Genomic DNA, 27,899 nt, shown 5'->3' with positions numbered 1-27,899 from the left:
TTCTTAACATAAAAAAGTTTCAGTACTTCCTTTCCTACTCCCACGTTTTAAAAACACAATTTATCACTTGACTGTGTTAAAAGGAGACAGAAGGCCCAAAATGGAGTCACTTGTGCTAAACCGCACATCACCAAACCAAGACTTAATACCTAACCTAACTGTTGGCTCAACCCCCCAGGAATGTAACCTTTAACCAGTCAACCTGGAATTACCTGGTCAGCACTAGGTGCGGTGATATGACCAGTTGGCCCCTTCTGTTCCTTTTGGGAGAACAATGCTTTCTTTGCTAATAAGTTCCTTTTTCTGCCCCCTTTCAGCCTTTAAAAATCTTTCCTTTTCTACAGCTCAGTGCAACTCCTTTCTAGATGTCCAATTGTTCAATAAAGCCAATTAGATCATAAAATTGACTTGGTTGAAATTTTGTTATTTAACAACAACAGATAAACCCTAACAGATAAAGAGTACCAGGAACACACCTGTAGTCCAACAAAGATTTATTAAATTGCCGCAGCAGGGGAGGCCACCCAGGAGCAGAATGTGAGCATCTTGGAAAGGGGAATAGGGAGGGGCTTCTCACAGGGTTGAAGCTCTTTTTGGGTAACAACACAGCAGAAGAGGAGACCAGCTCTGGTTTGGGGTCCTGTCTTAAGGTGGGGCAGTTTAGAAACTGGGTGTCTCATAAATCTTCTTTGGGAGGTCAGAGGGAGAAATGAAGTGGGGCTGGGAAAGTCATTAGTAAAAAGCTATAATTACTCAAAAGGGGATTGTTAGTCATTTCGCAGTCATGGTGTGGCCTTGGGTGAAACATTGTTTTCTGTTGGCTTTGCCACTGTCCTTGTTTGTGTCTGTTGGGTACATTGTGGTCTGATTATCAGTGGGGTGGCTTTTCACTTTCTCAAGAAAAGCAAATTTAAGGGCTCATGAAAAATTGCTCAGGATTTAATATGCAGCATCTGTGTGGACCATGGGCTTTAATCAGAAAGTAGGAATAAATACTTTTTAATGTTCCTAGTTTTAGAAATAACTCTTAGAAGCTGGGATATTTCAGACAGCTTTTGTTATTCAATATCTATTAAGTTAAAGCTGTAGTGTGAAGCACAGTGGACTCTCATTTAATTTTCATAATCGTCTCGGGTAGGGACAGTTATTATTTTTAAATTATTATTATCTTACAGATGGAAAGCAGGAGACTAAGAGGTAAGTTAACTTACTCAAAAACACATTGCTAGGAATGGGAGAAGCCTGGAGGTAACGGAGACAAGCTGACTGCAGAGCATTTGCTTAGCCACCATGCTATTCTCTTGGGTTGAGAGATCCCACTTCTGATGGGAAGAATAAGAGAGAACATTTATTAAGTGTTTAGTCTGGCCAGGCAGTAAGCTCAGGGATTGCCACACATATATAGTCCTCACCACAACCCTATGTGGTAGGGCCTACTCTCACCCCCACTTGAGAGATCAGGAGACTGAGGCTAGAGAGAATGGGTAACCAGTTCAAGTTTGTACAGCTAGTAATTGGTAGAGCCAGGAAAGTCTGGATTCAAACCCAGGACCCCAATCCCACTCCGCCTCTCCACTGCATCAGCCTATGCTGGGACGCATTCCTCTAAGTCAGTGCCCTTGAAATGAGGACTTTGGTTCCCTGCATGTGGAGCCTGGGGGCAGTAGGTGGCGGGGTGGGCCTCACCTGGGGTAGCCCGCCCTCGCCCCGCCCCTCCCAGGCGGAGCTGCCTCGCTCACCAATCAGAGGGCGCTGGGGGCGGGCTGGGGGGCGCTCGGGCTCCGGCCCTCAGTTCGAGCGGCGAGATCGCTCAGAGACGCGGCGCGGGGCAGAGGGGAGCCAGCGGGCGCCTCAGTGTCCTTCCCCACCCCACCCCTCGCCTCGCCGCCTTCTCCTCCCCGCAGCCGGACCGGAATTATGTGATCCCGGAAGTTCCGGCGCCATTGCTGTGTGGGATAAACAGTAATGGCGGAGGCTGCAGCTCCCGGAACAACAGCCACAACATCAGGAGCACGAGCGGCAGCGGCGGCGGTGGCAGCGGCTTCCCCCACCCCTACCCCCACAGTCACCTCCCCGTCCCTGGGGGCGGGGGGCGGGGGAGACGGCAGCGGCGGCGGCTGGACTAAACAGGTCACCTGCAGGTGAGACGCAGCGCGGCCGGCGCCGGGCGCGGGGAGGGGACCGAGACCCCGGAGGAAGGGGCGGGCGACCGGCCGGAGGTGGGAGGGGAGCCGGCGTTTCGCAGCCGCCGCCGACGGTGCCGCTGCTGGTGCCGCCGCCGGCTTTGCTGTCCGCGCGGCCGCCGCGGCCTCCCCGCCCGCGCTGCGTCAACCGTCGCCTGCCGCCGAGGCTCGGGCGCGCGCGGCGTCGTTGAGGAGCCGCCGCACCGCCCGCCGTCTCCCCTCACCCGGCAGAGCGCGCAGCGCGCACGGGGAGAGGTAGGATGACTCCTCCCTCCTTTTTATTGTCGCCGGATCCCTCAGCCCCTGCCTCCAGCTCGCCGGTTCGAGAAGGAGGTTGGCGGTGTCGCCTGGAGCCCGCCGCCTCCCCGCGACCCTGCCTGGCCGGGGAGCGCCGCCGCGGGCCCCGGCGAGGGGACTTGGCTGCCGGGCCCCGCCGCCGTGTCATCCATTTGTAAAGTCGTCTCGGGTCTCTCGGCCCCCGCCCCACCCGGAGCAGGAGCTTTGGTTATTTCTTCTTTGTATGTTTATCGAGGTTGGCGGTTCTGAGCTTTGTCTTAGAACCGAGTGCCGGGCCGGGGTCGTCTCCTCCGCCTTAAATTTGACGAGCTGCCGTTCCCGTCCCCCGGCTAAAGGCTTCTCTTTTGAAATCCACGCATCTTACTTAGGGAGTCAAGGAGCTCGTCGCTCCGAAAGGAGAGAGATTTTGTTTTGGTTTGGGATGTCGGATGAAAATATTTGGAAAAAAAGTGATTAGTGGAGGACGGTTATACTGACGTGTGCACGCCTGTAACAAATTATCGAGCTGTACGTTTAAGAGTAGGGCATTTAAGGCTTCCCTGGTGGCGCAGTGGTTGAGAATCCGCCTGCCGATGCAGGGCATACGGGTTCGTGCCCCGGTCCGGAAAGATCCCACACGCCGCGGAGCGGCCGGGCCCGTGAGCCATGGCCGTTGAGCCGGTGCTCCGCAACGGGAGAGGCCACAACCGTGAGAGGTCTGCGTACCGCCAAAAAAAAAAAAAAAAAAGATTAGGGCATTTAATTGGATGTTGTACTTGGATTTTTAAAAAGTGATCAGTAAGCGCCTAGAAGCTTTTGTTTTTCGATCGGTTGAAAAAATCAGTTGAAACGCTGGTTTTCACTTAGGTGGGGTAATTTATGTGTAAATGCTTGAAAATATTCTTAATATACAGAATTCACTGCCCTGGTATTAACAGCGAGAGTGAAGCGTTCTCAGTGCTTAACATGATACATTTAAGGCATGAATAAGTTTAATTAAGGTTATTTTCAATAACGGGATGTAGAAAGCATAGCTGTTTTAGGTAGCTTCTTTTATCAGTCATCTGTAGATCCTTAGAATACTTGTGCAGTATCCCAAAGAATGAGAATTTTAAAATTCCTATTCATGGAACCAATTATTTGAGTCTTTTACTTCTCTTTTCTCTACAATGTTACAGTTGATTTATATGTGCTAGTTGACTCTTTTAAAAATAAAGGGACTAGTGTAACCTTTACATTCCTGAATTTTCTAGCCATTCATCCTGCAGTTCCAATCTATCTATACACTGAGACTAGTTTTCCTTTAATATGTGGGTTCTTTAAGAATTCTATTCAGTGCCTTGATTTTACACACTAACTCTGATCTCAATATAGTTTAGCCTTGAATACCCATCACTAACTTGACATTACTATATATTACTTGTCTCATTATTATCCTGTTGTGTCTGTATCTGAGCTCAACTCATTTCTGCCCAGAATGCGTTATCACTTCTACGCTTTACTTTCCCCTTTGTTAGGCACTTTTCCCTGATTTACTTCCCCTTTTCTACTTCCTCACCAGTGTCATCAGGATTCAGAACAGCTCACCAGACTAATCGTTCCTTTTTGCCTACCTTTAGGATCTTTGAGTTTCTGAAATACCCCAGATCAATCCTGGACCAGTGGGAGTTCCTCGCCCATGAACCAATAGATTTATATATTTAGGAAATTTACATATGTGAGTAATATTTCTAAGAAGCGTTATGTATCAGATACAGGCTTAGATGTGCTACTGTTTTGTTTTTCATATAAACCTGTCTGTAGCTTTTGCTTGAGACAGTTCTCCAAAAAAGCACAGGCTAGTTGATAAGTCTTGGGTTTTAATATTTGATATTGTTTTCAGTTGTTCTAAGTACTCACACGATCTCCTGTTTAAAAAAAAATCTTTTGAGTAGGGGAATACCAAATACGATATCTTAATTTATTTATTGTAAACTTTGGGCTTTCTGAGCTGTTTTGTTTATCATTGTACCTGTAGGGCTTTAGTCAGTGCCTGGTGTACTCAGTAAAGGCTTAAATTGATCTTGGTAAATCCACACCTAAAATTACCCACTTTGATATGTGCTTGTAAGATTCCTCTGCTTTCGTTAAGAAGAAGAGGACCCTTGTAAATCAGCAAAGACAAAGGACTTAATAGAACATGTGTATATCTTTTCGGGACTACCTCCTTCAGTTATTCAGTAAATAAGCATTAGTGCTTACGAGAGACATAGAGCTAGATGTTGAAGGAGATGCAGAAATGCACTGTATTATAAATATTTTCGTGGTGTTTGATAGCAAAATCTCCTTTGAAGAGAATTCAAGATAGTGTTCTAGTTTGTGCCTCTTCCCCCCTTTATATCTAGGAATTTGACTAAGGCTGTTTTCTTCACCAAGGGTATAATTCTCTTAGCTGTGTGGATGTTAGAAATTTGTTTTTCGTTGCTCAGAATCATCTGTATTTTCTTGTTGGTTAGTATTGTCTAAATATTTCTCTGGAAATTCTGTCATTGTGTTTATATTCTCAGGCCTTTAAGGAAAACCTAGGTATACTTTTCCCAAGGAACTGTGTTATGCTGCCCCCACCAGGCCATTTTAATATTTTTTATTAGAATTTAGTGCTGTGAACTAGAAATGCTATTGCTTCTTCTAGTTTTCTTTAGTGTTGGGGGTTAAAACAACAAAGTTGTAACTTGCAAGTTGTAATTTTGAATTTAGACACTGTTTTATCAGAGTGCTTCTACATGTGTACAGGTACTGTAGAAGATAAAAAGCAGAATAAACTATGGTTCTTAAACACCAGGAATTTACAATCTAGTTTGAGAAATAGGGTACACGTACTTATCAAGAATTAAGTAACAGTAAACAGTGTCACAGCAGATTAAGTGATTAAGTGCCAAATTAATTAATATTCTGTAATTTCTGTAAATCCCCAGACAGGTTGTTATGATGCCTAGAAGTACTTTGAGGGTATTGTGTGGTTCTCTTACACTCTCACAAGCTACTGTTGGGGTTTCTTATATATCTTGGTACCCATGCTTACGTTTCCAAGAGGTACAACAGTCGGGGATTCTAGTCAATTGTATTTGTCTTTATTACTGGACAATGTCTGATTGGAGTCATAGAATCTTCAAGGTGGAAGGAACCATAGAAATCATATGGCCCAGCCTTTAACTGAAGGCAAGCTCAGCCTGGACACTGGCATTAAGGTGAACTTGGATGATGGCTTTTTGGTGGTGGCATTTAAAAAAGAAAAAAAAAATGGGGAGAAATTCTTGGGAGAGTTGCCTCTTTTCCTCTTTAGGTTATAACTTACACTAACTATCATGTCATAATCTCTTAGACTTAGACATGGGTTGGCAAGAAGGGATTTCACTGTGAGGACTGTTTATAATTATACCAACAGTGTTGATATCACTGAGAGACAAAAGGCAAGTAAAACAAACCACAAACCCAGACCATATGTACCAAACAACCATGTAAAATAATGCTTAGTATTTGGCAGTAACTAATTGGGGCTTGTATTCTAGTGTTTCTGTTGATTCTGCAGTATCAGGTGATTTGTGTCTGCTTGAATTCCTTTGGTGATGCTAGTTCTGGACCTCAGGAACTTATTTCATTGCTGGATAGTTCTAGTTCTCAGTCCTTACGCTGAGCCAGGTTTATGATGTAGCTTCCCACATGTATTGACTTTGCCAGGAATAGTGCTGGAAAAGGCTATTCCTTTGTCTTCTGGCCAAACTACTCCAGTTACTTAAAATCTTCTTATGGCATGACATCTAGGTCTCTTGCTTTTCTTATCCGATTCGTTAGTGTGTACCTCTTACAGCGTGTGGTTGGAAACAAATGTAGTCAAGGCAGAGAAGAGATGTGGAAGGGGAGATGGGGAAATGAACTCAAGTGCCAGCAAAGACACTATGCAGCTGCTACTGCACACGTGGTGGGGTGTTTTGGGTTTTTTTAAGTTCTTAAATCTGAAAGAGTGGTGAAACTAAGACAAAATAGCTTTACTAAGGGTCACAAAGCTGGAATTTAAACAGTCTTCCTAATTCTTAAACTGTGTGCTTTTTATTACTACTTTGATCCAAACAGTTGACTACTGATGCAGCCTGATTGTATTAACTGTTCTGGTAGCTGCATCCACTGCTGGCTCTTGCAACTTGGAATTAACTGAAGTCCCTAGACATAAATGTAATCAGCTGGCCCAGACACGTCACCTGGAAGAAGGCAGTTTAATGTAGTGTTTTAAAATTTAAATTTAATTCTGACACGTCCTTATTTCAAATCTTTCAGCGGTTTCTTACTGCTTTAAGATAACTTGACTTAAAAGGCCCTGCAGAATCTGTTCCCTAGCTTTCCAGCCTGGCCTCCCCTGTTCTCTCCATTCTTGGTCATTGCCGTATTATGCTCTTGGTCAAAAGGTGCCAACAGGCCATGCTACACTGTCTTGGGCCAGTGACTCTGAGTTTACGCTTTCATTTTGGATTCTCGGGAACAGTTTTTACTATCATGGATGTCAGAAAGTAGTAGTGGTGTGAGGTGTTGCACACGTGTGGAGGAAGAGCATCCTGCTGGACATTTAAACGCAGGTGTCAGGGAGCCGAACTCCTTGGAGCAACGGGTTTGCGATCTCTAGGGGCAGGTGTTTTATCAAGCCTTAAGACTGTATCAGTATGTGCACCTCTGACTTCAGACTGACCCCAAAGAATATTGAAGGTATAGACAGCTTTGTCTTGTGTTGAGAATTGTGAAAGTTCCCACTGGGGATGGGACAGTAAGCAACTGTATTCAAACAGTGAGACTGTTTCAAATGAATAAGCAATTACCAACTGTGGATACTTTTGTGTGTGTGTGTGGGGATACTTTTATAGATACTTTGAAGCATGATAATACTAGTGGTGATTACAATGATTACAATTATTTGACTTGTTGGGTTGTTGGGTTTTTTTAAGTGTTAATCTCTTCATTTATAGGTCAAAAAGTACCTATTAGCACAAGTGGTTTAACTCAGATTTGTGTTATGTGGTGCTCAGACAGCTTCAAAGCTTGCAGAAAGTTGCCCTGTAGTTGAGCAAAAGTTCAAACCTAGTTAAAGTTAAACCTGATAACAGTTGAAATTAGGTTAATTATAGTTAGAATTTGACTTCCTACTACTATATTCTTACGTTTTGTTATGGACTGAAATCCTAGGGCAGTTCAGGATCTTCTTGATAATTATAGCTGTTCCACCAAGATGTTACATTTTTTCTTTCTATGTCACATAGAAGGTATACATGCCAGTAATTTTAAAAAATTAATTAATTAATTAATTTTTGTCTGCGTTTGGTCTTCGTTGCTGCTCCTGGGCTCTCAGGCCACTCCCTGTTGCGGTGCGCCGGCCTCTCATTGCGGTGGCTTCTCTTGTTGCGGAGCACGGGCTCCAGGAGCGTGGGATTCAGTAGTTGTGGCACGCAGGCTCAGTAGTTGTGGCTTGCAGGGCTCCAGAGCGCAGGCTCAGCAGTTGTGGCGCACGGGCCTAGTTGCTCTGTGGCATGTGGGATCCTCTGGGACCAGGGCTCAAACCCGTGTCCCCTGCATTGGCAGGCGGATTCCCAACCACTGCGCCACCAGGGAAGCCCCATGCCAGTAATTTGAATAGAACCTTTCACATTTCAATTTGGGGCAGCCTTCTTCAAGGCTCCTTTAGGTAAATATGAGTCTCTTTTCTATATATCCTTCAATCCAGTGCACAAGTGGAGTGCACTTTCTGCTATTCTACCTTCCATCTCTAGATAATTGACACACCCAGGAGATAGGCACTTTTTCCTCACTCTGGATCAGCTGTACATAGATGCATATTTGGCGCAGTTATGGGCTGCCAATATGAAATCTTCATAACTCTGCTCAAGAGAAAGAGACCAAAGTCAGTGATGGGAGGGAGGATGCAAGGGGCGGTGGTAGTTCTACCCACTTTACAAGATCAGGATTATCTACAAAAAATAAAGACCCTGGGGCTTCCCTGATCTGCCTAGTTACTTACAGATTGCTGCTTGGCCCTCCGCCCCATTTCCAGTTTAGTTGGTCTGAGGTGAGGTCTCAAAAGTTGCACTTGTAGCAAATTCCCAGGTCCTCTTAGAAACTGAGTCATTCTCTGATACTTGGGTTTTGGAAACTGCTAGTTAAGTACACATGTTCTCCTTTAGAACAAGAGTCTGCTAAATGAAGGGCAGAAGTGATTTCCCTTTGCCTCTACCCTTGCAACAAATTTTACTTGGATTTTCGCATGTGGCTTTTAAAGAATTAAAATGGTTTCTCGAAGAATTGAAACATATACAGTAGTCTGACCCGTTCAGGTTTACGTTGTTTCTTGCTTATCTTTGATTTTTTTGCAGATAGAGCTGCCATTATGGCTGAAGTTAGTGGAAAACAAGAAGCTACCTCTGTAGGACTGTAAAATGAGAGCAGTAGTCAGACTTAACCCGTAGAGACAAGATTAATGGTGACCTCAAAGTTTAAATTGGTGTCTCTATCTATAGGCAACCTTCCTGTGGTACCATCATGGATAATTTTATGGTCATATAATCTAGTTCTACTTTCTTTGTGTTCATTTCTCGTGTTTGTGTAGATAGACTATAACAGTAGAACGTAGTACTAGTGTATAGTGCTCCTGTGTTATTAGAATATATTGGTCATGAATTCTTTGAGTACTGACTTATAAACCAACTTGTGGTTCTTTGTCTCACAGGTATTTCATGCATGGGGTTTGTAAGGAAGGAGATAACTGTCGATACTCACATGACCTCTCTGACAGTCCATATGGTGTAGTGTGCAAGTATTTTCAGCGAGGGTACTGTATTTACGGAGACCGCTGCAGGTAAGAATTTGTTTCCAATTCAGTTTTGTTCAGGGGTGGATGGAGAGGTTGGCAGAAAAAAATGAGAGTAAAATACATAATTCCAACAACTTTGTAAATAATAGATTTAAAATAGTCTTTTTTTTTTTTTTGCCATGCCTCGCAGCTTGCAGGATCTTAGTTCCCCGACCAGGGATTGAACCCGGGTCATGGCAGTGAAAGCACCAAGTCCTAACCACTGGATCACCAGGGAATTCCCTAAAATAGTACTTTAAAAAGTGCTCATTAGAAATGTTAGCACACTGACATATCTCTCTCTTGGACGGAATGTATTACATTTAAAAAATGAGTTTATAATACAGTCCTAAGTTTAAATAGTGCCTGAGGAGCAACTTCCAGCAAACCTAGAGATGGGGTGTGGTGAAGGCATGTTTGTTAATAGCATTTCCTCTTAAAGACCAAGAATAAGGTTCATATTTGACCAGTTGGGACTAGTTTCAGTTGTTCTCTATTAGTATGAAATATGGAGAGAAAATGGGATCATAGGCATTTGGAACAGTGTATTAGGTTACTAGTTAAGAGGGCTTGTCATTCCAACTAAACTTTCATAAACCACTTGAGCTCGCAAGACTAAATTTTAAGCCAAGATTTACAGAAAATGCTTCAGAATAGTCTCTAGTATCTATCTCAGAATGGTGGAAAACCAAGAGGGATTAGTTATTAAGTAATCTCTATCATCATTCATTGAATTGGTACCATAATCCCGTTAAATTGCAATTCAGCAGTAGTGGGTTCTGTGGGTTCTGCTAGCAATTGGGTAGAGTTTTTCTTCTCTTTTTCTTTTTGGCCATACTGTGCGGCACGTGGGATCTTAGTTCCCTGACCAGGGAACAAACCCGCATCCCCTGCAGTGGAAGCGCCAAGTCCTAACCACTGGACCACCAGGGAAGTCCCAGTTAGAGCTTTTCTTTATCTTCTCAGTTTAGAAAATATCTAAGTGTATTAGTTATCTATTGATGTTAAACAGGTTACCCTGAAATTCAACAGCTTGGAAACAGTAAACATTTATTATCTCATAGTTTCTGGAGTCTGGAATCTTGGAGTGGCTTAGCTGGGTGGGTGGTTCTAGCTTGGAGACTCTTAAGAGATTTCGGCCAAGATTTCAGCCAGGGCTGCCATCATCTGAAGTCTTGATGGGGGCCGGAAGACCACTTGGAAGGTGGCTCACTCACACATCTGTTGGTGGGAGGCCTTAGTTCCTCGCCTCGTGGACATTTCCCTAGAGCTGCTTTAATGTCCTCACGCTAACTTGTCCCCAGAGTAAGTGATTCAAGAGAGACTGCAAGGACGAAGCCACAATACCTTTTTTTTTTTTTTTTTTTTTTTTTGGCTATGCTATGGGGCATATGGGATCTTAGTTCCCTGACCAGGGATTGAACCCGAGTCCCCTGCATTGGAAGGTGGGTTCTTTACCACTGGACCACCGGGGAAGTCCCCACAATACCTTTTTATGACCTAGTCTCAGAAGTCACACACTGTCACTTCCACTATATTCTGTTTATTACAAGCGAGTCACTAAGTCCAGCCCACTTTCAAGGGGAAAGAAATTGGCCTCCACCTGTTAAAGCGGCGGGGGGACTGTCAAAGAATTTTGGGCATATTTTATTTTATATTTTTAAGGTTTTTTTTAATTTATTAAAAAAATTTTTTTTGGCTGTGTTGGGCCTTCGTTGCTGTGCAGGCTTTCTCTAGTTGCAGTGAGCGGGGGCTACTCTTTGTTGCGGTGCGTGGGCTTCTCTTGTTGTGGAGCACGGGCTCTAGGCACGTGGGCTTCAGTAGTTGTGGCATGAGGGCTCAGTAGTTGTGGCTTGTGGGCTCTAGAGCACAAGCTCAGTAGTTGTGGCACACGGGCTTAGTTGTTCCGCGGCACGTGGGATCTTCCCGGACCAGGGCTCTAACCTGTGTCCCCTGCATTGGCAGGCAGATTCTTAACCACTGTGCCACCAGGGAAGTCCCGGGCATATTTTAAATGGTCACACTAGGTAAGATATTTTGACAGCATCATAGCCAATTTTAGCATCCTATTATCAGAAAAGAATTGTGTCAACTATTGGGTTCAAATGCTTAGAGTTCAAAAGACTAAGAAATTATTGACGGGTGGGATATTGATGTTAGGCTATCTCACATCTGTTTTATTTAGGAAATCTAGTAAGGGTAGAGAAGAAGGAAAAGATTCTTTCCATGTGACTGTAGGAAGGATCCCAGAAATGGAACCCCTGGTATCTGAGTTTAGTGGTCATTTTGCCCTCTGCTGATTTTTTTCATTGCAATATTGCTAGAAGGAAAAAACTGATACAATGACACTCCTCAAAAAAAAACCCCAAAACTAAAAAACCCAGATATGTCTTTTGTAGTCAGTCACAATATTAAAAAGGGCAATAGGTGTTAGAAATCCATCCTACTGTGAATGAGCGATTCTTTGTAGTAAGATGGTCTCTGCAAGATTTTTTTTTTAATCTTTATTGGAGTATAATAGCTTCACAATACTGTGTTAGTTTCTGTTGCACAACAAAGAGAATCAACCATATGTATACACATGTCCCCATATTCCCTCTCTCTTAGCCTCCCTCCCATCCTCCCTATCCCATCCCTCTAGGTTATCGCAAAGCACCAAGCAGATCTCCCTGTGCTATGCTGCTGCTTCCCACCAGCCAACTATTTTACATTTGGTCGTGTATATATGTTGATGCTACTCTCACTTTGCCCCAACTTTGCCCTCCCACCCCATCCATGTCCTCAAGTCCATTTTCTATGTCTACCTCTATTTTTGCCCTGCAACTAGGTTCATTAGTACCTTTTTTTTGGTTTTTTTTAGATTCCATATATATGTGTTAGCTTAAGGTATTTGTTTTTCTCTTTCTGACTTACTTCACTCTGTATGACAGACTCTAGGTCCATCCACCTCACTACAAATAACCCAGTTTCATTCCTTTATATGGCTGAGTAATATTCCATTGTATATATGTGCCACATCTTCTTTATCCATTCATCTGTCGATGGACACTTAGGTTGCTTCCATGTCCTGGCTATTGTAAATAGTGTTGCAATGAACACTGTGGTACATGTCTCTTTTTGAATTATGGTTTTCTCAGGGTATATGCCCAGTAGTGGGATTGCTGGGTCATATGGTAGTTCCAGTTTTAGTTTTTTAAGGAACCGCCATACTGTTCTCCTTAGTGGTTGTATCAATTTACATTCCCACCAATAGTGCAGGAGGGTTCCCTTTTCACCACACCCTTTCCAGCATTTATTGTTTCTAGAGTTTTTGATAATGGCCATTCTGACCGCTGTGAGGTGATACCTCATTATAGTTTTGATTTGCATTTCTCTAATAATTAGTGATGTTGAGCATCTTTTCATGTGCCTCTTGGCCATCTGTATGTCTTCCTTGGTGAAATGTCTATTTAGGTCTTCTGCCCATTTTTTTTTTTTTTTTGCGGTACGCAGGCCTCTCACTGTTGTGGCCTCTCCCGTTGTGGAGCACAGGCTCCGGATGCGCAGGCCCAGTGGCCATGGCTCACGGGCCCAGCCGCTCCGCGGCACGTGGGATCTTCCTGGGCTGGGGCACAAACCCGTGTCCCCTGCATCAGCAGGTGGACTCTCAACCACTGCGCCACCAGGGAAGCCTGCCTCCATGTATTTTTGTTTTTTACAGTTTTTTTTCCTGTTAATTGATTTCCAGTCTCATAGTGTTGTGGTCAGAAAAGATGCTTGATATGATTTCAGTTTTCTTAAATTTTCCGAGGCTTGATTTGTGACCCAAGATGTGATCTATCCTGGAGAATGTTCCATGTGCACTTGAGAAGAAAGTATATTCTGCCACTTTTGGGTGGATAAATATCAATTAGATCTGCCTGGTCTGTTGTGTCATTTAAAGCTTGTGTTTCCTTATTTATTTTCTTTTTGGATAATCTGTCCACTGGTGTAAATGGGGTGCTAAAGTCCCCTACTATTATTGTGTTACTGTCGATTTCTTCTTTCATGGTTGTTAGCATTTGCCTTATGTATTGAGGTGCTCCTATGTTGGGTGCATAAACTTTTATAATTGTTACATCTTCTTGGATTGATCCTTTGATCATTATGTGGTGTCCCTCCTTATCTCTTGTAACAGTCTTTTAAAGTCTATTTTATCTGATACAAGTATTGCTACTCCAGCTTTCTTTTGATTTCCATTTGCATGGAATATCTTTTTCCATCCCTTCACTTTCAGTCTGTATGTGTCCATAGGTCTGAAGTGGGTCTCTTGTAGACAGCATATAGATGGGTCTTGTTTTTGTATCCATTCAGCCAGTCTATGTCTTTTGGTTGGGGCATTTAATCCATTCACATTCAAGGATATTATCGATATGTATGTTCCTATTACCATTTTCTTAATCATTTTGGGTTTGTTTTTGTGGGTCTTTTTCTTCTCTTTTATTTCCCGCTTAGAGAAGTTTCTTTAGCATTTGTTGTAAAGCTGGTTTGGTGGTGCTGAATTCTTTTAGTTTTTGCTTGTCTGAAAAGCTTTTGACTTCTCCATGTAATCTGAATGAAATCCTTGCTGGTTAGAGTTATCTTGGTTGTAAGTTTTTCTCTTTCATCACTTTTAAGTATATCCTGCCAATCCCTTTTGGCCTGAAGAGTTTCCGCTGAAAAATCAGCTGATAACCTTATGGGGATTCCTTTGTATGTTATTTTTTGTTTTCCCTTGCTGCTTTTAATATTTTTTCTTTGAATTTAATTTTTTTTAGTTTGATTAATATGTGTCTTGGTGTGTTCTTCCTAGGGTTTATCCTGTATGGGACTCTCTGTGCTTCCTGGACTTGGGTGGCTATTTCCTTTCCCATGTTAGGGAAGTTTTCAACTATAATCTCTTCAAATATTTTCTCAGACCCTTTCTCTTTCTCTTCTTCTTTTGGGACCCCTATAATTCGAATGTTGGTGCGTTTAGTGTTGTCCCAGAGGTCTCTGAGATTGTCTTCAATTCTTTTCATTCTTTTATCTTTATTTTGCTCCTCGGAAGTTATTTCTGCCATTTTGTCTTCCAGCTCACTTATTCGTTTTTCTGCCTCAGTTATCTGTTATTGATTCCTTTTAGTGTATTTTTCATTTCAGTTATTGTGTTGTTCATCTCTGTTTGTTCTTTAGTTCTTCTAGATCTTTGTTAAACATTTCTTGTGTTTTCCCAATCCATGCCTCTATTCTATTTCCAAGATTCTGGATCATCTTTACTGTCATTACTGTGAATTCTTTTTCAGGTAGGTTACCTATTTCCTCTTGATTTATTTGGTCTTGTAGGTTTTTACCTTGCTCCTTCATCTGTGATATATTTTTTTGCCATCTCCCTCTCTCTCCTTTTTTTTTTTTTTTTTTGAGTGGGATTACGTTCCTGTCTTACTGGTTGTTTGGCCTGAGGCTTCGAACACTGGGGTTTGTAGGCTATTGGGTAGAGCTGGGTTTTGTTGCTGAGATGAGAGACTCCGTGAGGCCTCACTCCGATGAATATTCCCTGGGGTTTGAGGTTCTCTGTTAGTACAGTGGTTCAGACTTGGAACTCCCACCACAGGAGCTTCAGCCCGACTCCGGGCTCGTGAACCAAGATGCCGCAAGCCTCCTGGGGTGGAAAAAAAAAAAGAAAAAAACCCAATAATATAGTAAAAAATAAAATTAGCCTAGGAAATTAACAGATATTTTAGGAAGAATATAAAAATAAAAATATAGATGAGTCAGCAACCAGAAGGTGCATCAGTACCACAATAGTAAAAAAAAAAAAAAAAAAAAAGGAGGAGGGAAATGAAAAAGTGGAGGGGAGGGGAGAAAGGCCTTGGCTGTGGGGAGTGGGGCCCAAGCAAGGGCAAGGTTTGGGCAGTGGGCGGGGCCAGTGCTCAGGACCCCCAGTGCTGGAAAAGACCTTGGGGACTGTGGGGGGTGCGGCTTAGGCTCAAGGAGCAGAGGTTGGTCTCAGAGGGCGGGGGACCTCACCTGGGATGCAAGTCACCTAACAAACTGCTTTTTTCTTTTTAGTTTTCTCTTTAGTAAGGGTATACAGCTCCCTTTTTGGGGAATGATCCTGATTTGAGCTGGGTTTAGTGCTCTTAGGATAAAGTGAAAGGAGTTAGGGAAACCTACATCCCAATAGTCTACCTGAAAGGAAAGTTTGGTGATAATTGTTTGGGACAGGCTGATATAGGTGATTATTAAGAGCTTGATTATAGACTAGCTAAGGAAGGAATCTCATGGAGTGGCTTGTTCCAAGACTGTTTCCTCATTAAAATTGTACTTGGGGGCTTAAGCCTACTTTTCACTCTTACTATGTAGAGATCTTTTTATACAACTTGGCCAGTGCCCAGGGATTTTGAGTAATTTAACTCCTCATGAAGGGAATAGTTTATAATGAAAGATGATATCCTAGTTCCAACAGGTCAGAAGTGTTGCTGCATCCGTGTTGCAGAAGTGTTGCTGTATCCGTGTTGCATAAGTATTGCTGCATCCGTGTTGCATAATGGGGTGCTGTTATTTAGTGATGCCAGTTCTTTGTTGTTCAGGACTGTTGCAGGAGATCTAGCATCCTTTGCCCCCCACTGAGTAAGTGCCATTAGAACTCCTAGTTGTTGTTTCTGAACACCCACTTGGGAAAAGGACAGGACTGCCTTGGTTGACAACCATTGTTATGGTAGATCTTGTTTCCTTTGGAGTGACCGTGAGGCATGCGGGATCTTAGTTCCCTGACCAGGGATTGAACCCATGCTCCCTGCAGTGGAAGCTCGGAGTCCTGACCACTGGACTACCAGGGAATTCCCCTTTGGAGGGATTTTTTTTTTTTTTTTTTGCCCTGTAGACCTACGAAATCCCATAAGTTAAAATATTTAAAGGCAGATATCAAAGCTCAGAATGATTAGGGGTGGGCAGTTGCAAGCCAACCAGAGGGAGAAGTGTCTGTCTTTTGTGTAGAGGTAGAAGAAAAATGGATTAAACTTCCTTAGGTAGAAACTGATACTGTATCAGAGTATTCTTTGCAAGATGTGAAAGAAAAACTCAATATTAGTTTCAATGTTGCCTCAGTATTAACATACCACTTACCACTGTGGCTTAAAGGATCAGCAATTTTGTGTTAATTTCTTAAAGAATTAATAACTTTGCAAAGCCACTGTCATGGACTGTGAATCCAATAGATGTGAGAATTCTCTTTAACGGGGCCTGGCAGACTTTCAGTATGGGGCCAGAGAATTAATATTTGTGGCTGGGCAGGCCATACAGTTTCTTGTAGTCCAAAAACAGCCCTAGATAAATACATAAGCTAATAGATGTGGCTGTGTTCCAATGAAACTTTATTTTGGGACACTGAAATTTTATTTAATTAGTTAATTAATTTAAACATTTCTGAGAGAGTTTATTTTATTTAATTTTTTTAGTTTTATTTTTGGCCATGCTGTATGGCATGCGGGATCTTAGTTCCTCGAGCAGGGGTCAAACCCATGCCCCCTGCATTGGGAGTGCAGAACCTTAATCACTGGACCCCCCAGGGAAGTCCTTGAAATTTTAATTTCAATTACTTTTCGTGTCATAAAATGATCTTTTTTTACAACTATTTAAAAATGCCAAAACCATTACTAGCTCCCGTAGGGTTTGGCTTGAGGGCCTTAGGTGGCCGGTCCCTGTTCGGCGAAGAGCTCCATGCTTCACTGAACCATTAGTTTTTAGTAAACTCCTTTCAGAATGGGTGTATTGCTTTTGCCTTTGTCTTTTTCTTTCTTGCTTTATTCTTTCTTATTTGTACTCTACCTTTCCTAGTGCTTACTCACAAATTTTTACTTCAGAAGTGTATTTTATATAGATATATTCTGCACTATTTACAGATGTGAACTTTCTTGCTAATATTCTGTGCTTTCAAAAATTTTATTTATACCTTATTGATTCCTTGATAAATGTTCCTTAAAACCAAAATTCACTCCTTTCAAAAACTTTGTAGTGTTTGCAATTTGATAGATGGTGGTAAGCATTCAAGTCCTATCTTTTAAGTAGTTTTTTTTGAGTCATTTACCCTGAAATTCTTGAAATGAATAAGGCAAAGGGGAAAGAAAGAGAACTAAAATATGGGTGTCATATCTACTTCTTAGACCCTTTATGTATCTTGCCATTTAGTTTTATTTAATCCTTTAAAACTTTCCCAAAGCCCTGAAGGCTTTCTCTATTGGTGAAGCTGGCATTTTAAATTCAAGCCTGTCTTAATTCTGAAACCCGGGTTCTTTTCTAACTTAAAGGCAGTGAAAGCAGTTAAAATGTGAGGATCTGGGGATAGATTTCTAAGGTTCCTTAAGGCTCTGAAACAAACTTCAGAGCAGTGCTGTTTAATAGAACTTTGTCTGATAGTGTGAATGCCCAAAAAGGTGACCCCCTAGCTACGTGTGACTACTTATTGAACACTTGAAAACGTAGCTAGTGCCAGGACCAAGGAACTGAGTTTTAAATGTTATTTAAGCATAAATAGCTAGATATGGCTAATGGCTGCTCTCTTGTACAGGGTGGATTTGGAGTCACATTAGATCTAGAGCACTACTTACACGTCATCTATAAAATGAAAGAAGGGCTTCCCTGGTGGCTCAGTGGTTGAGAGTCTGCCTGCAGATGTAGGGGACGTGGGTTCGCGCCCCGGTCCGGGAAGATCCCACATGCCGCGGAGCGGCTGGGCCCGTGAGCCATGGCCGCTGAGCCTGTGTGTGTCCGGAGCCTGTGCTCCGCAACGAGAGAGGCCACAACAGTGAGAGGTTAGCGTACCGCAAAAAAATAAAATAAAATAAAATAAAATGAAAGAATACTTTCTCATAGTTTATTGATGATGAAGTGTGGTGGTACAAGTGAGAGAGCATATTTCTGATCTTCAGCTGGCATAATTCCAGTCTGTGGGATAAATGCACTGGGTTTTGTAGCTGATATCAGGATACTCAAATTACTTGTACTGCAAAGCAGAGTAGGTTACCTAATGCTTAGGAGTAGGAATAGGAAGATTTGAGATAATATAGGATAAAGACCAGCTCAGCAAATGTTTGCCATAAGCTAAAGGACAGTCTTTAGTTAAAGTTTTACCTCTTCTTTAGATGTAAACACAGACACCTATAACACAGATGACCCATGGTTAGTACTGCCCAGTTAACTAACTAATTACAACTGCTAGATACATACTATATGTTATAACACAGTTTATGTACTGCATTCATAATTAATTTATTGTGTCTGGGTGAATCTCTCAGCATAAAATGTTCAAAGAATTGTGAGGATTTTCTCAGGCAGCAAGGTGCTTCTTAAAGGATATAAATAGTTTTTTTTTCTGTATTTGGGGATAAGGGTCAATGATAATTTTACAGATGAAAAGCAATCAGGAGATGCATAGGGTAAGAATTTAGAAAAGAAAATTAGGTGAATGGATGGATGTGGGAAAAGAAAATACACACTGCATATTTTGTAAATACTATCTCTGCGTTTTAATATTGGGAGAATTTTATGTGTTGGTAAAATGTTTCACATATTTGTTGAATTTTTGAGTGTCAGCCTTGCTTTCTTAATCAGTGTTAATTTTGGCTGCACAATCTCTTTAGCAGACTTGCCATGGGAACGGTAGTCAACTGTCTGAAACTCCTAATTAGAGTGGAATTTGAAGGGTAATAGATGTTCTACAGCATGGGTAGGTGAACTATAAGGCCTGTAGGGCAAACCTGACCAAAGGCTGTTTTTGTAAATTTTACTGGAACACAGCACGCATCGTCATTTAGATAATGCCTATGGATGCTTTAAAAAATTTATTTATTTATTTTATTTATTTATTTTTGGCTGCGTTGGGTCTTCGTTGCTGCGCGTGGGCTTTTCTCTAGTTGCGGCGAGCGGGGGGCTACTCTTTGTTGCAGTGCACGGGCTTCTCACTGCGGTGGCTTCTCTTGTTGCAGAGCACGGGCTCTAGGCCTGCGGGCTTCAGTAGGTGTGGCTCACGGGCTTAGTTGCACCACGGCATGTGGGATCTTCCTGGACCAGTGCTCGAACCCATGTCCCCTGCATTGGCAGGCGGATTCTTAACCACTGTGCCACCAGGGAAGCCCCCTATGGCTGCTTTTGAACCACAGCTGCAGAGTTGAATAGTTGTAACGTGGGCAGTATGACCTGCAGAGCCCCGAGTCTGTGTATATTTGACTCTTTAAGTTTGCTGACCCCTGGTTTATGGCCTTGCTGCTCACACTGGTCCCTGGAGCAGCAGCACTGCATGCGTGAGGGCTGGTTAGACACGCAACACTCTGGGCTGCACCCAGACTTCGAAATTAGGTATCTGCCTTTTAACAGTTTTCCACGTGTTTCATAGGCACAGTAGTTTGAAAAGAACCCAAGGACAGGATAGGGAATATATTCCATCTAGAGGCTTCTGGTTAGACAGTGACTGCCGACTTCTTAAATTTTATTTTATTTTATTTTTAAGATATGAACACAGCAAGCCACTGAAACAAGAAGAAGCAACTGCTACAGATCTAACTGCAAAGTCACCCCTTGCTGCTTCCTCAAGTCTCTCATCAGTAGTTGGACCGATTGTTGAAATGAATATGGGCGAAGCTGAGACAAGAAATTCAAACTTTTCAACTGTAGGAGCGGGTTCAGAAGACTGGGTGAATGCCATTGAGTTTGTTCCTGGGCAGCCCTACTGTGGCCGTAGTGAGTATTTTGAAGAATAATAACAAGTTAGAGGGATAGAGAGTAGTTCATCAATTAGCTGAGTTTTCACAAGCTTCCTGCTTCCAATCTTCATATTTAGTCATATTTTGAATCCCAATAGTAATGAATTTAGAATGTTTTGAAAAACTGAAGCCTCTCTCTCTCTCTCTCTTTTTTTTCTTTTTTTAAATTTTTCATTTTTGGCTGCATTGGGTCTTCGTTGCTGCGCACGGGCATTCTCTAGTTGCGGTGAGCGGGGGCTACCCTTCATTGCAGTGGTTTGTCTTGTTGCGGAGCACGGGCTCTCTAGAGCACAGGCTCAGTAGTTGTGGCACACACGCTTAGTTGCTCTGCGGCATGTGGGATCTTCCCGGACCAGGGCTTGAACCTGTGTCCCCTGCATTGGCAGGCAGATTCTTAACCACAGTGCCACCGGGGAATCCCAAGCCTCTCTCCTTTAATCAATACAGTTGCACAAGAAATATGGAAAAAGGTTTTTTTAAAAAAATTTAAAACAAAGCTAATCTTGGAAATGTCAGTATCAGAAGAAATTCATTTCTTTCAAGAGTAAGGGAATTAGTTCAATAGACTGCTGTGGAGTTTAATTGAAGTTCTTTTCAGTTAGTTTCTCAGTTCCCTTATTTATAGTTTATGTCTCTGCCTTGTCCGTTTGGACCTTTACCACACTCTTCAACGTTTTCAGCCGCCCCTTCCTCCACCGAAGCACCCCTGCAGGGCTCAGCGACCAAGGAAGAATCAGAGAAGGAGCAGACGGCAGTGGAAACAAAGACGCAGCTCTGCCCCTATGCTGCAGTGGGAGAGTGCCGATATGGGGAGAACTGTGTGTATCTCCACGGAGACTCGTGTGATATGTGTGGCCTGCAGGTCCTCCATCCAATGGATGCTGCCCAAAGATCACAACATATAAAAGTAAGTCTTAAGGAAGATATTCTGTTAATAGGTGTGAGAACTATATTTTCCTTTTCACAACATTGTCAGTTCATTTCAAAGAAACGTTTGGTGAATTGAATGGTGATTATCATTAAGTTAGGGATGTTTTCCTTCCTAGGCTTCTTGACTGCTTTATCAAGAAAATTGTGCTTTAGAACCTCAGACTTCTGGGCCTTTTTTCCTTTTTCTTCTCTTTTAAAATAACAGCTTCTCTGAGATTCACATTCCATACAATTTACTCTTCTAAAATGCACATTTCATTGGTTTTTAATATATTCACAGAGTTGTGCAACCACTATTCTCTCTAATTTTAGGACATTTTCATTATCCCAGAAAAGAAGCCTCTGGCTCATTAGCTCCACTGCTCTCTGTTCTTCCCTCCCTCCAGCTCCTGGCAGCAGCTGTGTTACTTTCTGTCTCTATGGATTTCCCTGTTCTGGTCATTTTGTATATGTGGCCTTTTGTGACTGGCTAAAAGATTAGCATCATGTTCTCAGGATTCATTTGTGTTGGAGTGTGTATCAGTACTCCATTCCTTTTCATGGCTGAGTAATAATCCTCCGTATGGCTGTACAACATTTTGTTTTTCCATTTGGGTTGTTTCACCTTTCGGCTATTATGAATAATGCCATGAACGTTCGTGTGTAAATTTTTGTAGACATATGTCTTGATTACCTTGGAATAGAGTTGCTGGGTCACATGGTAACTCTATGCTTCATATTTTGAGCAACTGCCAGGCTTTCTCCACAGTGACTGCACTGTTTTACATTCTCATCAGCGATGGATGCAAGTTTCAAACTATGGTTTCCTAAGCCCATTTGCTGCATGAATTTTTTTTTTTGTTGGGAAGACCCTGTATTAAAAACCTTATATTTATTGGAGCAGATTTTGCTTCTAATCATACTCATCTCTTTTAACAAACTTACTTTGGCTGTGGGTGGTGGTGAAGCAGTGGAGTGTGGTTTGACCTCTGCCTTCTCAGCATATTGGCTGTGTGATGTAGCAGGTTAAACCCCTGTATATATTTGCGAGAGCAGTGCCTACTTCAGGGGATTGTTTAAAAAAAAAAAAAAAAAGGTTTAGCCTGAGTGTCCATCAACAGACGAATGGATAAAGAAGACGTGGCACATATATACAATGGAATATTACTCAGCCATAAATAGAAACGAAATTGAGTTATCTGTAGTGAGGTGGATGGACCCAGAGTGTGTCATACAGAGTGAAGTAAGTCAGAAAGAGAAAAACAAATACCGTATGCAAACACATGTATATGGAATGTAGAAACAAAAAAAAAGGTCATGGAGAACCTAGGGGCAGGACAGGAATAAAGACACAGACCTACTAGAGAATCGACTTGAGGACACGGGGAGGGGGAAAGGGAAGCTGGGACGAAGTGAGAGAGTGGCATGGACATATATACACTACCAAACATAAAATAGCTAGCTAGTGGGAAGCAGCTGCATAGCACAGGGAGATCAGCTCAGTGCTTTGTGACCACCTAGAGGGGTGGGATAGGGAGGGTGGGAGGGAGATGCAAGAGCGAGGGGATATGGGGGGATATATGTATACGTAGAGCTGATTCACTTTGTTATACAGCAGAAACTGACATACCACTGTAGAGCAATTATACTCCAATAAAGATGTTAAAAAAAAGGTTTAGGAAAAAGATAAAAATATATACTAAAATAACTGGTTATATGGGACTATGGGTGACTTTTCTGTCGCTTTTCTGTATTTCCTATAATTAGCATGTTTCTTAGAGATTAAAATATGTGTAATATAATGTTATGTAAATTATACCTCATTTAAAATAAAAAGTATGTGATGTCCACACAAAAACTTGTACATGAGTGTTCATAGCATTATTCATAATAGCCCCACAGCAGAAACAACCAAAATGCCCATCACCTGAAAATGGAAAAACAAACTGCAGTCTCTCCATATGATGGAATATTACTGAGCAATAAAAAGAAAATGGAATAATCATACATTGTACCACCATAGATACCTTGAGAATGTGCGAAGTGAACAAAGGCAGTCACAGAGGGCCACGTATTTACACGAAATGTCCTGAATAAACACATCCGCAGATTCGTCCTTGCCTAGGGCTGCGGGTGTTGAGTGGGGGGAAGTAAGTGACTGCTCTGGGTTTGGGGTTTCCCTTTGGGGTAATGAAAACGTCCTAGTATTGAGTGTGGTGATGGTTGTATAGCTCTGTGCATATACCAAAAACCATTTCATTGTACACTTTGAATGAATGCATTATATGGGATGTAAATTATATCTCAATAAAGCTGTTGTATTTTGAATGTGAATTATATGCCTGGCACATAATTGTCACCTAATAAAGGTTAGTTTCCTTCACCCTTCTTTTCTTTTCTTTTCTTTTCTTTTTTTTTAAGATGTTGGGGGTAGGAGTTTATTAATTAATTTATTTTTTGCTGTGTTGGGTCTTTGTTTCTGTGCAAGGGCTTTCTCTAGTTGTGGCAAGTGGAAGCCACTCTTCATCGCGGTGCGCGAGGCTCTCACTATCGCAGCCTATCTTGTTGCGGAGCACAGGCTCCAGACGCGCAGGCTCAGTAGATGTAGCTCACGGGCCCAGTTGCTCCGCGGCATGTGGGATCTTCCCAGACCAGGGCTCGAACCCGTGTCCCCTCTGCATTAGCAGGCAGATTCTCAACCACTGCGCCACCAGGGAAGCCCCCACCCTTATTTTCTGATGGGTTGTAAATTAGAGCCTTAATCCTAATTACATTTTCCATCTAGAAACCAGTAAAATCAACAAACTTAGTGTGAAAAACTGTCTGTAGTGTGAATAACAGCAGGGGTTGAGTTGCAGGATAGAGAAAATTAGGTAATTTTTTAGTTCCTGAAGTTGAGTCCTCAGCGTTTGACTTTAGAGTATCGTGAAGTCCCCAGATGTCAGTGCACCTGTACTCACTGGTGAACAAAGCTGTTTTCAGTGTCGTATTGGGAACATTATCTTTTCAACTGACTGTTTGATTCTCTGCACAGGAGTCTTTAGCTGTCCAGTTGAAGTCTTGTCGTGACTCCATGACTTGATTGCGCCTCTCTCCACTTTTTCTAGTCTTGCATCGAGGCCCATGAGAAGGACATGGAGCTCTCGTTTGCCGTGCAGCGCAGCAAGGACATGGTGTGTGGGATCTGCATGGAGGTGGTCTACGAAAAAGCCAACCCCGGCGAGCGCCGCTTCGGGATCCTCTCCAACTGCAACCACACCTACTGTCTCAAGTGTATCCGCAAGTGGAGGAGTGCTAAGCAATTTGAGAGCAAGATCATAAAGTGAGACTCCTCCCCAACCTTCGTTTGTGCTTTCTATTTTGGGGAAGAATTTAGTATCTTGTGCCAACTTTCAACCAGATGGACCGCATTTAAATGCATGCATTTTATCTTGAAACTGGGGGTTCTTCTAATTGGGGTTTCTTCTTTGTATTTCAGCTAGCTTCTAGATTAGTTGGTATATCTACTTTTATTTGAATGAGGAAACCGTATGTATCAGTTAGTAGAATCTTTGTGCTTTTTTCTGAGGAGATTGTGTTTAATGGATTAGCCAGTTTAGGTTCAGAGGACAAACTTATCTAGCTCTGAATGTATGTTTCCTGACATTTTACATTTTCCACTTTCCTATTCCATCCATTAAGCTAGCCAATAATCCACCATCCTTTAAAGATTGTTCTCATAACTGAACAAAAACTACATAATCTAAACAGAGCAAAGTTACAAGAAATAAATTTATTTAAACGAAAGAAAAAGGAGTCTGTGTGAAATGTCTTCTTTTGTTGTTTTTTTCTTTAACCTAAGTTATTATTTTTTTTAATGAACTGGCTAGCTGTTGAGTTGAATTTATAAAGGAGTTTGTTCTGCCTCAAAAGAAATGGTCAGTTGTGTGACCAGTCTGTGGAACCCTTTCAGGAAAAGCCCATCTGCCTTTCAGTTAAGTCTTTAAATCTGGAGGTGACACACCAGGGTGTGTCCTTGAAGGACAGTGGGCCTATAAAGGGGAATTTGCATTGCAGCCTGTTCATTGTTTCCCAGGTCCTGCCCAGAATGCCGGATCACATCTAACTTTGTCATTCCAAGTGAGTACTGGGTGGAGGAGAAAGAAGAGAAGCAGAAACTCATTCAGAAATACAAGGAGGCAATGAGGTATGAGCACTGCAGCCTTTTCTCAACCTAAGATCCCAACGTCGCTTGGGTTCACTTTGAAAAGAACAGTGCTGCATTATATACTCCTACCTCCTTCCTACCCTTTCTTTTACTTCCCAGTACAGTTTATTTTGTCACCACTGATAACACTTAACTGTTCTGTATCTTGCTATAACACAGTCCTTGGGGTGCACGCCAAAGGGCTGCGTTACGATGAAGTCTGCACTGCTGACAGAGCTAAAGCCCCAGGAATGGGGTCTGCCTTGTCCTGATTCCATGTTACAGTTGTCCTATGTTCTTGTGTGTGGGCTTTCTCGAAGGTTTTCTCTCTGCTGGATCTGCGGTTCTAGGGCTGTTAAACAGCTAGACTTGACCAGTTTCTGTTTCTAGTCGGTGTTTCATGCAATAGCACACACGTGTTTAAGAACACACCTTGGGGAGGGCTGTAAACAGACGTACCAGTTCTATCCCTCCCTGTTTAAAGAAACCCTGGATGATAGTCAAATACAGACCTGAAATCCACCGTGAATAAGGGTTGCGATATTTTCCTTTCCAGCAACAAGGCGTGCAGGTATTTTGATGAAGGACGTGGGAGCTGTCCATTTGGAGGGAACTGTTTTTACAAGCATGCGTACCCCGATGGCCGTAGAGAGGAGCCACAGAGACAGAAAGTGGGAACATCAAGCAGATACCGGGTAACTCTCACTGTTTTTTTAAAGGAGGGGAAATCCCACACTCTCAGTTGAGTCCCACACAGATTGGGGTCGGGGAAGGAGAAGATTAACACTGGGAACGAGACTAGAGCATGAAAGGAGGAAACCAACTTCGGCAAACTGGGAGGGCTGTGAGAGGAGAAGCTAGGATGCTTAAAGCGCTAGCCTAAGCTGTTGGCCTCAAGTAACCAGAGGGGAGGAATTGGTAAAGTCGAAACCCTAAATGAGAAGTCTGGTTCGTCATGCCCTCTGGTGTGCTGGACGTTTTGCCTTAGAAACAACAGAATAGAAGATGCTACTCGGCAGTGCCATCCCTATCACGGCCCTGTTTTTTACAGGCCCAACGAAGGAACCACTTCTGGGAGCTCATTGAGGAAAGAGAGAACGGCAACCCCTTTGACAACTACGAAGAAGAGGTTGTCACCTTTGAGCTGGGCGAGATGTTGCTTATGCTTTTGGCTGCAGGTGGGGACGACGACCTGACGGACTCTGAAGACGAGTGGGACTTGTTTCACGATGAGCTGGAAGATTTTTATGACTTGGATCTATAGCAGCTTTGCGGGGCGTGTGAACTGGTCTGCTGAGCCTCAGACGGCAGCCGTCCCCGCTTTTGGCGGCAGTGCCCGTGGTTCTCTTCTAGGCAGGCCTCTCAACTCCAGGTGCTGTCGTAATAATTTTTACCCAGGGCCTGTCCTCTCGATCCCCAAGGAGTATGTTGTTTTCTCTGTTTAAAAAAGTTACAAAAATAAATCTTAAAAGTTAGTTTTTTTTTGTAACATGCATTTAACTGTCAGACAGTTAGAGTGTAGGTTTGTTGGGTCATCTGTTTTCAGCCAGATTCACACAGTTCAAGGGTGGCATTTCTGGATTTCCAGTACTCATTTTTGAGGACCCCAGGTTCAAAAGTAACAGCATTGGTCCTGCTTTGGGGTCCAAGAATTGGGGTGATAGGTGAAGGATCTGAACTGTGGCATGTAGCCTTCTGCTATAGACTTAGGCGGATGCTTGAGGTTTCTGGTGAATTCTGCACATCTTTGTTTTTATATCTGTTCCCTGCCCTGTAATCCCCACCCTGTGCACTTGTTCTGTGGTTTTGGTCTCTTGTTTAATTGCACACAAGTACTACTGCTGGGTAACCAGAACCAGGTGCGACTGTGTTGAGATTTTTATTGTGTTTAGCCTGATAGGAAAATTGTGAAAGAACACATATAAAGATATAGTGGAATAAAATAAATGCAGAGTTGGAAGTTGACTCCCAAGGGCTGATAGACTTGGTACGTGTGAGTGTGTAACAAGCTTCTCATCCCTGCATAGATGCAGTGTCTGTAGCCTTAGTGGAAAAACTCAAGTTTAGTGGTTTCAGCCTCGTGTGGCAAATAGATCTGAAAGGACAAAGCAGTATATTGGTAGCTGTTAATAGAGCAGGGCTAGCTCTGTCTATATAAATAGGGAAATGGGCTTAGCCATAGAAGTTCAAACTCTCTGGTTATCTCATGTATTAACACAAACTGGTTCTCAGTTACACGGTTGTATTTAATGTTTTACGATCTCCTAGACTTTCTAGTCCAGGCACTTTTTGACAAACCTTTGTCCTCATTTGAGGGGTTTTGTTGTCGGGTTTTTCTGTTCGTTTTTGTGGGTATTTGCCTCATTCCATCCCTGAGCTTTGCAGTTAGACAGGTGTGATTCGAAACTATGTTCTAAGGCGTTTCCTGTAGTGGAGTAATTGGTTTGCAGTAGTAAGTCATGCTTTTCCACTAAAAGGGGACGGAGAGGTGGTAATCCACGAGATAAGCTAAAGTTAAATTGTTAGAAGATGTCCTTGATCAGAAATTATAAATCTGCGTTCTGTTGCTCTATTTCCTGAAAATAACTTGGAGATGCCCCTGGTTTGTCCATCTACTGCTTTGATTCCTTGGATACCACTCATTCTTTCACGTTAAGCAAAAACAAGTAATCGTTGCAGAGGTCTCTGTATTTTGCAGCTGCCCTTTTGTAAGACGCACTTTTCCCAAATAAAACAATTTTAAA

General features: G+C 42.6%; 1 protein-coding gene across 5 annotated transcripts; it reads left to right on the top strand.

Moving 5' to 3' along the window:
- The first annotated feature begins 1,779 nt into the window (after positions 1-1,779).
- Positions 1,780-27,899, top strand: MKRN1 (makorin ring finger protein 1). Of its 5 annotated transcripts, none has more exons than XM_082633193.1 (8): positions 1,780-2,141; positions 9,202-9,330; positions 19,808-20,037; positions 20,741-20,967; positions 24,077-24,291; positions 25,045-25,088; positions 25,712-25,850; positions 26,207-27,899. In XM_082633193.1, the coding sequence occupies exons 1-8, from the start codon at positions 1,966-1,968 to the stop codon at positions 26,349-26,351; spliced, it is 1,305 nt and encodes a 434-aa protein (XP_082489319.1). In that variant the 5' UTR covers positions 1,780-1,965; the 3' UTR covers positions 26,352-27,899. The 5 variants fall into 5 exon arrangements, with proteins under 5 accessions (XP_082489319.1, XP_082489315.1, XP_082489318.1 ...); XM_082633189.1 differs by having other exon boundaries at positions 1,782-2,141; positions 25,045-25,155; XM_082633192.1 differs by lacking the exon at positions 1,780-2,141 and adding an exon at positions 2,292-2,438 and having other exon boundaries at positions 25,045-25,155.

This window comes from Mesoplodon mirus, assembly GCF_964341445.2.
Source record: "Mesoplodon mirus genome assembly, chromosome: 9".
NCBI lineage: Eukaryota > Metazoa > Chordata > Mammalia > Artiodactyla > Ziphiidae > Mesoplodon > Mesoplodon mirus.
Note: the sequence above shows the minus strand (reverse complement) of the source record. Positions and strands in the feature narration are given on the sequence as shown.

What these genes read in the sequence shown, in the direction of transcription:
- MKRN1 (XM_082633189.1), top strand. Translation starts at nt 1,966, where the DNA reads ATGGCGGAGGCTGCAGCTCCCGGAACAACAGCCACAACATCAGGAGCA. An exon ending in AAAGATCACAACATATAAAA is followed by an intron (nt 20,968 to 24,076) that starts GTAAGTCTTAAG and finishes CACTTTTTCTAG; the next exon opens with TCTTGCATCGAGGCCCATGA. An exon ending in AAATACAAGGAGGCAATGAG is followed by an intron (nt 25,156 to 25,711) that starts GTATGAGCACTG and finishes TTTCCTTTCCAG; the next exon opens with CAACAAGGCGTGCAGGTATT.